Source organism: Zea mays, chromosome 6 (genome assembly GCF_902167145.1).
Source record: "Zea mays cultivar B73 chromosome 6, Zm-B73-REFERENCE-NAM-5.0, whole genome shotgun sequence".
NCBI classification, from domain to species: domain Eukaryota; kingdom Viridiplantae; phylum Streptophyta; class Magnoliopsida; order Poales; family Poaceae; genus Zea; species Zea mays.
Window position 1 is genome coordinate 147,465,425 of NC_050101.1, and position 10,336 is coordinate 147,475,760.

Here is a 10,336-nt window from a genome sequence, read left to right on the forward strand (position 1 = left end):
ACTTTGCCGGATTTGTTAGTTAAAACATAAGATGCATCAAAAGTTTTAAATGAAAGACTATGTTCATTTGATGCAGTAGGAGTTTTCTTAGGCAACTTAGCACGGGTTGGTTGCCTAGAACTAGATGTCTCACCCTTATACATAAAAGCATGATTAGGGCCAGAGTGAGACTTCCTAGAGTGAATTCTCCTAATTTTGCTCTCAGGATAACCGGCAGGGTACAAAATGTAACCCTCGTTATCCTGAGGCATGGGAGCCTTGCCCTTAACAAAGTTAGACAATCTTTTAGGAGGGGCACTAAGTTTGACATTGTCTCCCCTTTGGAAGCCAATGCCATCCTTGATGCCAGGGCGTCTCCCACTATAGAGCATACTTCTAGCAAATTTAAATTTTTCATTCTCTAAGTTATGCTCGGCAATTTTAGCATCTAATTTTGCTATATGATCATTTTGTTTAATTAAAGACATGTGATCATGAATAGCATTAATATCAATATCTCTACATCTAGTACAAATGGAAACATGCTCAATGGTAGATGTAGAGGGTTTGCAAGATTTTAATTCTACAACCTTAGCATGCAAGATATCATTCTTAGTTCTAAGGTCGGAAATGGTAGTATTGCAAACATCAAAATCTTTAGCCTTAGCAAGTAATTTTTCATTTTCATTCCTAAGGCTAGCAAGAGATATGTTCAATTCTTCAATCCTAGCAAGCAAATCATCATTATTATCTCTAGGGTTGGGAATTGAAACATTGCAAACATGAGAATCAACCTTAGCTAATAAATTGGCATTTTCATTCCTAAGGTTGTCAATCATCTCACGGCAAGTGCTTAGCTCACTAGATAATTTTTCACATTTTTCTACTTCTAGAGCATAAGCATTTTTAACCTTAACATGTTTCTTGTTTTCTTTAATTAGACAATCCTCTTGGGAATCCAAAAGGTCATCCTTTTCATGAATAGCACTAATTAATTCATTTAATTTTTCCTTTTGTTCCATGTTAAGATTGGCAAAAAGAGTACGTAGGTTATCCTCCTCATCACTAGTATTTTCATCACTAGAGGTTTCATATTTAGTGGAGGATCTTGATTTTACCTTCTTCCTTTTGCCGTCCTTTGCCATGAGGCACTTGTGGCCGACGTTGGGGAAGAGGAGTCCCTTGGTGACGGCAATGTTGGCGGCGTCCTCGTCGGAGGAGGAGTCGCTTGAGCTTTCGTCGGAGTCCCACTCCTGACAAACATGGGCATCGCCGCCCTTCTTCTTGTAGTACCTCTTCTTCTCCTTTCTTCTTCCCTTCTTGTCGTCGCCTCGGTCACTGTCACTAGATATAGGACATTTAGCAATAAAATGACCGGGCTTACCACATTTGTAGCAAACCTTCTTGGAGCGGGACTTGTAGTCTTTTCCCCTCCTTTGCTTGAGGATTTGGCGGAAGCTCTTGATGACGAGCGCCATTTCCTCATTGTCGAGCTTGGAGGCGTCTATTGGTTGTCGACTTGGTGTAGCCTCCTCCTTCTTTTCCTCCGTCGCTTTGAATGCGACGGGTTGAGCTTCGGATGTGGTGGGTTCGTCAAGCTCGTTGATCTTTCTTGAGCCTTCGATCATGCACTCAAAACTTACAAAATGCCCGATAACTTCCTCGGGGGTCATTTTAGTGTATCTAGGATTACCACGAATTAATTGAACTTGAGTAGGGTTAAGGAAAATAAGTGATCTTAGAATAACCTTAACCACCTCGTGGTCGTCCCACTTTATGCTCCCGAGGTTGCGCACTTGGTTCACCAAGGTCTTGAGCCGGTTGTACATATGTTGTGGCTCTTCCCCTTTGCGAAGCCGGAACCGACCGAGCTCCCCCTCGATCGTTTCCCGCTTGGTGATCTTGGTGAGCTCGTCTCCCTCGTGCGCGGTTTTGAGCACATCCCAAACCTCCTTGGCGCTCTTCAACCCTTGTACTTTGTTATACTCTTCTCTACTTAAAGAGGCGAGGAGTATCGTTGTTGCTTGAGAGTTGAAGTGCTCGATTTGGGCCACCTCATCCTCATCATAATCCTTATCCCCTACCGATGATACCTGTGCGCCAAACTCAACAACATCCCATATACTTTTGTGGAGTGAGGTTAGATGAAATCGCATTAAATCACTCCACCTAGCATAATCTTCACCATCAAAAGTTGGTGGTTTTCCTAATGGGACGGAAAGTAAAGGTGCATGTTTAGAAATGCGAGGGTAGTGTAGGGGGATCTTACTAAACTTCTTACGCTCTTGGCGTTTAGAAGTTACGGAGGGCGCATCGGAGCCGGAGGTCGATGTTGATGAAGTGTCGGTCTCGTAGTAGACCACCTTCCTCATCCTCTTTTGCTTGTCCCCACTCCGATGCGGTTTGTGGGAAGAAGATTTTTCCTTCTTCTCTTTGTGGTGAGAAGAAGATTTCTTCTCCTTCCCTTTGTTGGAGGAGATCTTCTTCTTCTCCCTCCTCTTGGTGCAGGACTCTTCCGATGAAGTGCTCCCGTTGCTTGTAGTGGGCTTTTCGCCGGTCTCCATCTCCTTCTTGGCGTGATCTCCCGACATCACTTCGAGCGGTTAGGCTCTAATGAAGCACCGGGCTCTGATACCAATTGAAAGTCGCCTAGAGGGGGGGTGAATAGGGCGAAACTGAAATTTACAAATATAAACACAACTACAGGCCGGGTTAGCGTTAGTAATAAAGAAACGAGTCCGCGAGAGAGGGCGCAAAACAAATCTCAAGCGAATAAGCAAGTGAGACACGGAGATTTGTTTTACCGAGGTTCGGTTCTTGCAAACCTACTCCCCGTTGAGGAGGCCACAAAGGCCGGGTCTCTTTCAACCCTTCCCTCTCTCAAACGATCCACGGATCGAGTGAGCTTTCTCTTCTCAATCACTTGGAACACAAAGTTCCAACAAGGACCACCACAAGATTGGTGTCTCTTGCCTCAATTACAAGTGAGTTATGATCTCAAGAACAAGCGAGAAAGAAAAGAAGCAATCCAAGCGCAAGAGCTCGAAAGAACACAAGCAAATCACTCTCTCTAGTCACTATGGCGTTGTGTGGAATTTGAAGAGGATTTGATCTCTTTGGTGTGTCTAGAATTGAATGCTAGAGCTCTTGTAGTAGTTGGGAAGTGGAAAACTTGGATGCAATGAATGGTGGGGTGGTTGGGGTATTTATAGCCCCAACCACCAAACTTGACCGTTGGCTGGGTTGTCTGTTCGATGGCGCACCGGACAGTCCGGTGCCCCCTGCCACGTCATCACTGCCGTTGGATTCTGACCGTTGGAGCTTCTGACTTGTGGGCCCGCCTGGGTGTCCGGTGCACACCGGACATCTACTGTTGCTTGTCCGGTGTGCCGGAGTGGGCGCGCCTGACATCTGCGCGCGCAGAGCGCGCATTAAATGCACGGCAGAGAGCCGTTGGCGCGGAGGTAGCCATTGCTCTGGAGTCGCACCGGACAGTCCGGTGCACACCGGACAGTCTGGTGAATTATAGTGGATGAGCCGTTGGCTTTTCCCGAAGCTGGCGAGTTCCTGAGGCCGACCTCCCTTGGCGCACCGGACACTGTCCGGTGTACACCGGACAGTCCGGTGAATTATAGCGCGGTCGCCTCTGGAAATTCCCGAAGGTGGCGAGTTGGAGCTGGAGTCCTCTGGTGCACCGGACACTGTCCGGTGTACACCGGACAGTCCGGTGCTCTCAGACCAGAGGACCTTCGGTTCCCACTTTGCTCCTTTGTTGAATCCAAAACTTGGTCATTTTATTGGCTGAGTGTGAACCTTTTACACCTGTATAATCTATACACTTGGGCAAACTAGTTAGTCCAAAGATTTGTGTTGGGTAATTCAACCACCAAAATTATATAGGAACTAGGTGTAAGCCTAATTCCCTTTCAGTAGGGCGGTGTCGACAACTGTAGCAAAATGGTTCGTGCCGATCGCACGAGGAACAGTGGACAAGGTTTACAGGTTCGGGCCGCTTAGAGATGCGTAACACCCTACGTCCTGGTGAGTATGCTTGGTGAATGTGGTTACAAGAGGGCTCTCTGGATTGAGAATACCGAGAGTTGACGTGGATGGCTAAGTAATAGGGTCGATCGTTCTGAAGGGGTGCCCCCTAGGCCTTATATACTCGACCGTGGGGCAATACATGTGGATATGATAACAACAAGTAGCTAAAAGATAGTGAACCTCTTGAGTTTATCCCTGCGTAACCCTCGCCGACTTATCCTCACATGGCTCCGTTGCATGGGGGCTCCAACGCGGGAAAGTCGGATCTCTGTTGTGGTCACTCGCTCGACGTCGTGGGCCGTCCGGGTTTGCACCAATCCGGCCTCATGTCGTTCTGCTTTGCTGGTTGCCTCTCCCCAGGCCCACGAAAGAATGACCTTACGATTTATTGGGCTCTTGGGCCTTTCGTGAGGTCTTTTACTCTTTTAGTGGACCCGGGGGATATCTATCCCCCACAATATCCGGTGCACACCGGACTGTCCGGTGAGCCAGCAGAGCAACGGCTACTTCGCGCCAATGGTCACCTGCAGAAGCATTAAATGCGCGCCAGAGCGCGCAGAAGTCAGGCACGCGCGAAGTGGCGCACCGGACACTCTACAGGACATGTCCGGTGCGCCACCGGACATCCAGGCGGGCCCAGCAGTCAGAGCTCCAACGGTCGGAACCCAACGGCCTGGTGACGTGGCTGGCGCACTGGACACTGTCCGATGTGCACCGGACTGTCCGGTGCACCATGCGACAGACAACCTCCACCAAACGACTAGTTTGGTGGTTGGGGTTATAAATACCCCCAACCACCCCACATTCAAGTCATCCAAGTTTTCACACTTCCAACCACTTACAAGAGCTAGGCATTCAATACAAGACACACCCAAGTGATCAAATCCTCTCCCAATTCCACAAAAGCTTTAGTGTTAAGTGAGAGTGATTTGTTGTGTTCTTTTGAGCTCTTGCGCTTGGATTGCTTCTTTTCTTTTTCAATCTTTCTTAAGATCAAACTCACTTGTAATTGAGGCAAGAGACACCAATTGTGTGGTGGTCCTTGCGGGAACTTTGTGTTCTAAGTGTTTGAAAAGAAGAAGCTCACTCGGTCCGAGGGACCGTCTGAGAGAGGGAAAGGGTTGAAAGAGACCCGGTCTTTGTGACCACCTCAACGGGGAGTAGGTTTGCAAGAACCGAACCTCGGTAAAACAAATCCGCGTGTCACACTCTTTTATTCGCTTGCGATTGTTTTGCACCCTCTCTTTCGGACTCGATTATATTTCTAACGCTAACTCGGCTTGTAGTTGTGATTAACTTTGTAAATTTCAGTTTCGCCCTATTCACCCCCCTCAAGGCGACTTTCAGCGCGCCAGCAGGCCGTGCTCGAGCTGGCTCAGCAGGAGGTAGTTGGTGAAGTAGGGGAAGAGCGACAGGTGGTCCAACGGGTTGTCGAAGGCGGTCAGCAGGTCGGAGTAGTGCGCCTCCAGCACTGCCCTAGCACGCGTGGGGGCGTGAGCGCCAGCGGACGCAGCCACTCAACGGCTATGCTGAATCAAAGAAGACATTCAGGTCCGGCACGCCGCCACGGGTCGCATGGGCGTTGTCTGAAGCTCCATGGAGTGCGGGGGAGGCGCTCAATCTGGGTCAGGTTTTAATAACTTAGATGTCCCTTTGGTGATATGATTAGTTAACTATCTTACTAGAGCGTGTATAATGGTGTTTAATATAGAGACCCTTGAGGTGTTTAAAAGGCTATTTGCAAAAAAAATGTGGAGGCGTCTCTTCGTGAAGAAGAGTCTGTGGCTCATAACCCAAGTAGTAACAAACGCATTCACTTTCTTTGTACGAATACATCGTCTGTTATATCGATATGATGCTCTACAGACGCATTCGCTTCTGCATTTATTAGTAGAATACGTTTATAGACATTCTATTATATAATAATCTCTTAGATTTCTTTTAATACTTCGATAATCGTTTTGTTGTCTTTACACGATACATGTCTGCTTCGTAAATGAACGAGAACATGTCTTAAAAAGGTATATCCGTTCACAATAGTATTAGAGAGAATTTACGTCTAAAACTAGCAGCTGTATTAAAGGATTTATAATTATAAAGTCCTCAATACTACCTGCTTTGAGGCGGCAGCACCTGTTGCAGACGGGGACAGATTGGAAGAAAGAACAGCTACTGACCAACACTACACAACATGCTCTAACATGTTCCAGGTTTGTTCCCAGAATGACCCGTCGCAGATCAAGAGAAAACACAGCATGTTCTAGGTTTGTTCCCAGAGAAAGCACCGCATGTTCTAGGTTTGTTCCCAGAACGACCCGTCGCAGGCAGATCGGGAAAATGCGCAGTCGCTGACCAACACTTGACAACCTCCCGTTGCAGATAGAGAGAAAGCCACTGCATTCCCACAGCCCTGGGCAACTTTCCGTGGTCAGAAGTCCACGCACTGGCTCAGTATCAAAGCATCTCAGCAAAACACATCAGACGTGTAAATATTGTTCGAAAAGGTTGTAAAATAATAACACGAAAATCATTGTTCGAAAATTCCATTTAGCGGCGCCAAAAGGAGAAATACAAGTCTCAGGAGCATTACTGATAGTAAAGACAACAGACAACAGACACCTGAAGAGGCCGACGCTGCGCTACCCAAACAAACAGGAGACACCGCAGCAAACAGTCCACGCAATAACAGCAACAACCGCATACACAACTTTAGTGGCAAGTTATCCAGGCACTGCAAAAGCAGACACGGGATCGCATCATTTCTTCTTGGCGGCCGCCTTGGTCACCTTGGCGCCGGTTGGGTCCTTCTTCTCCACACTCTTGATGACTCCAACAGCAACCGTCTGCCTCATGTCGCGGACGGCAAACCTACCCAGGGGAGGATACGCGGAGAATGTCTCCACCACCATAGGCTTGGTGGGAATCATCTTCACCATACCAGCATCACCGTTCTTCAGGAACTTGGGCTCCTTCTCGAGCTCCTTGCCAGATCGCCTGTCGATCTTGGTAATGAGCTCAGCAAACTTGACGGCGATGTGGGAGGTGTGGCAGTCCAGCACTGGGGCATAGCCGTTGCCAATCTGCCCAGGGTGGTTCATGATGATGACCTGGGAGGTGAAGCTGGCAGCCTCCTTGGCAGGGTCATCCTTGGAGTTGGAGGCCACGAACCCACGCTTGAGATCCTTGACAGCAACGTTCTTCACGTTGAAGCCAACATTGTCGCCCGGAAGAGCCTCCTGAAGCGCCTCGTGGTGCATCTCAACAGACTTCACCTCAGTAGTCAGGCCAGTTGGACCAAAGGTGACTACCATACCAGGCTTGATGACACCAGTCTCCACACGACCAACCGGTACAGTTCCAATACCACCAATCTTGTACACATCCTGGAGGGGCAGACGCAGGGGCTTGTCCGAAGGCCTCTTGGGCTCGGTGATCTGGTCAAGAGCCTCAAGCAGGGTTGGGCCTTTGTACCAGTCAAGGTTGGTGGACCTCTCAATCATGTTGTCGCCCTCAAAACCAGAAATGGGAACAAAGGCAATCTTATCAGGGTTGTACCCAACTTTCTTGAGGTAGGATGAGACTTCCTTCACAATCTCATCATAACGTGCCTTGGAGTATTTCGGAGTGGTTGCATCCATCTAAAAAACAGAACACCATTACTTTGATTATCCACGGTACATAGACAGTATATGCTTGGAACAGAATAATACTATTAGCTTAATGGAATAATAAAGGACATGAACAGCAGGCAAACTGTGGATATGTGATACCACAGCAGTGACAACTACACATAAATAGGTAGATCACCGTGTATCATAATTCATATATATGTAACCAACATACCAAGTCCTGGATGTAACAAATAAGAAGCATATGACAAAATACAGAGCTAATCAGGTATATGTCAATGCATCCTACTAATAAAACTGCAGTACCAGCACATTAAATAACCATACCAATCAAGTGAAAATAAATAAATGCTTATACACTTGTACATACATTACTTGTTCCAATAACATCTAAACATTACTTGGAACAATTGAGTGAGAAACTTCTATGAAAATTATTGAGAAAATATTCTACAACAGATCATACTAGCAAACTAATGAATGCTATTAAGTTAACTAACTACTAAATATGAAAGAAACAGAAGGTTAATCGAAGCTCTAGCCACTATAATCATTTCACAAATCCTGTATTCAACTCCAAAACTATTATACTAGCACCAAATTCTGCAAAAGTAGCACATACCATTATACTAGAGGCTTTTGAAACAAAAATTCCTGAAAGCATACCTTGTTGCAGCAGCAAATCATCTGCTTCACTCCAAGGGTGAACGCAAGGAGAGCATGTTCACGGGTCTGGCCATCCTTGGAGATACCAGCCTCAAAACCACCAGTGGTGGAGTCAATGATAAGGACAGCACAGTCAGCCTGGGAGGTACCAGTGATCATGTTCTTGATGAAGTCACGGTGTCCAGGGGCATCAATGACCGTGCAGTAGTACTTGGTGGTCTCAAACTTCCACAGAGCGATATCAATGGTGATACCTCTCTCACGCTCAGCCTTGAGCTTGTCGAGCACCCACGCGTACTTGAAGGACCGCTTGTTCATTTCAGCAGCCTCCTTCTCAAACCTCTCGATCACACGCTTGTCAATGCCTCCAAGCTTGTAGATCAGGTGTCCTGTGGTGGTCGACTTGCCAGAGTCAACGTGGCCAATAACCACAATGTTGATGTGGGACTTCTCTTTACCCATGGTTGGAGGTGAGATTGAACTGTTAACAAGACGAATCAACGATTAGAAACACTAGTAAATATTAATACTACCAGTAACGACACAATTTATCAGATGGGATCAGAAACTAGATCTAACGTTGTCACCGGAGTTATGAGCTTGAAAAAAGCTTGATACACATAAGCAGTGTAAAAATAAAGAAGCAAATATTAAACAGAGCAATCAATGTAATATAAAAAAATAAAGCAGGCATAGAAAATAAAGAGCAAACTAATAAGTGTGCGCACATAATTTTGAGCCAGTAAGACGAATTCAAAATTAGGCACAACAACTCTATAAAGCAGATCAGGAATTTGGTCATATTATGAGGTTACAACTCTTACTGCGCATGAACTACAAAGACAAGTATCGGTCAAATAGAAACTACAGCAGCTCTACACCTCAAAAATTCGATCTGACTTTATTAAGACCACGTAACACGACCGCAAGCGCAATTAAGAAGTCGTCCAACTACGGTGGCACGGTGCGTATGTAATTTATCAAATCCAGAAGCAACTATCCGTAAGAATCAGGTCATCCAAACACGGAAGCAAACAAAACCACAAAAAACTAAGAGAATGGAGACGCAGTAGCTACAATTAATCGCAAACAGAAGACCGAATCACTTCAGGCACGGGGAGGCAACAGAGCACAGCTTTGAACCACTGCCTATCTCATCGAGCACCTCAAGGACAAAGATCGAGCGACAGAGGATTAGCTACCTTGCAAGGGACAGAGGCCGAAATGGAGGCGCAGAAGGCAGACGGCGAGTTGGGGAGGAAGGTGCTTGCCTCTAGGGTTCGGGACTTTATATAAGGGTGTCGGAGTGGCCGGACCAGCCCAATGTGACTTCCGATTTCCGAATGGCGGCCCAGGGCCATAAACGGAGCGAGACAGGGTGTGTTTGGTTCGGTTTTTTTCTGACCAGCTTATATGAAAAGCTGGTTGTGGGGAAAAGCTGGCTGTTGGGAAAAACTGGTGGTTAAAATTTAGGTGTTTGGTTCGCCAGCTGTGCAGAAAAGCTGTTTGTGAGAATTTACGTGTTTGGATAATCAGATTGTCATATTGCAGATTCTGTTCGAAGAAACGATAAAATGAAACCCATAACGAAGAAAAGGTCATTACACATTAATTAGTGGAGTTGATTACATCATAAGTACCGTTACATTGATATACTTAACTACGCCACTAATGTATTAGCAATTGCATCTCGAAAAGCACTCATGTCTAACTCATCAGATGTGCTACTACTACTCTCACCTAAAGGTACATCATGACTGCTGCTACTAGGTCCAAGTTCATCAAAGTCTCTATCGTGTAGAGCACTCTCTCTAATGAAGTTATGCAATGTCATACAAGCAATAATTATCTTGGATTGTTTGGTAAGCGAAAAAGAAGGGAGACTTAAAAGAACTCTCCACTTCATTTTAAGCACCCCAAACGATCGCTCTATAACATTGCGTAGCGAAGAGTGTGCATAGTTGAATACTTCTTTGGTCCCAATAGGTTGCCTCGCATTTTGCCATTCAGAAATGTGG

The 10,336-nt window shown here is 46.2% G+C and overlaps 1 protein-coding gene and 1 pseudogene across 2 annotated transcripts; both read right to left on the minus strand.

The window, feature by feature from the left end:
• The window catches only part of LOC103631474 (nicotianamine synthase 9-like), a 44,388-nt pseudogene extending 38,767 nt beyond the window's left edge, over positions 1 to 5,621 (minus strand).
• An 886-nt stretch (positions 5,622 to 6,507) lies between these two features.
• Positions 6,508 to 9,666, minus strand: LOC542620 (elongation factor alpha 3). Of its 2 annotated transcripts, none has more exons than XM_035959847.1 (3): positions 9,396 to 9,666; positions 8,319 to 8,799; positions 6,508 to 7,661 (listed from the first exon to the last, which is right to left on the minus strand). In XM_035959847.1, the coding sequence occupies exons 2-3, from the start codon at positions 8,778 to 8,780 to the stop codon at positions 6,780 to 6,782; spliced, it is 1,344 nt and encodes a 447-aa protein (XP_035815740.1). In that variant the 5' UTR covers positions 8,781 to 8,799; positions 9,396 to 9,666; the 3' UTR covers positions 6,508 to 6,779.
• Between the last annotated feature and the right edge of the window lie 670 nt (positions 9,667 to 10,336).

Bases quoted from the DNA above. Each gene is read 5' to 3' on its own strand.
- LOC542620 (XM_035959847.1), bottom strand. From the start codon at position 8,780: ATGGGTAAAGAGAAGTCCCACATCAACATTGTGGTTATTGGCCACGTT. The intron at 7,662-8,318 runs GTATGCTTTCAG...TCTGTTTTTTAG, and splicing joins TGATTTGCTGCTGCAACAAG to ATGGATGCAACCACTCCGAA.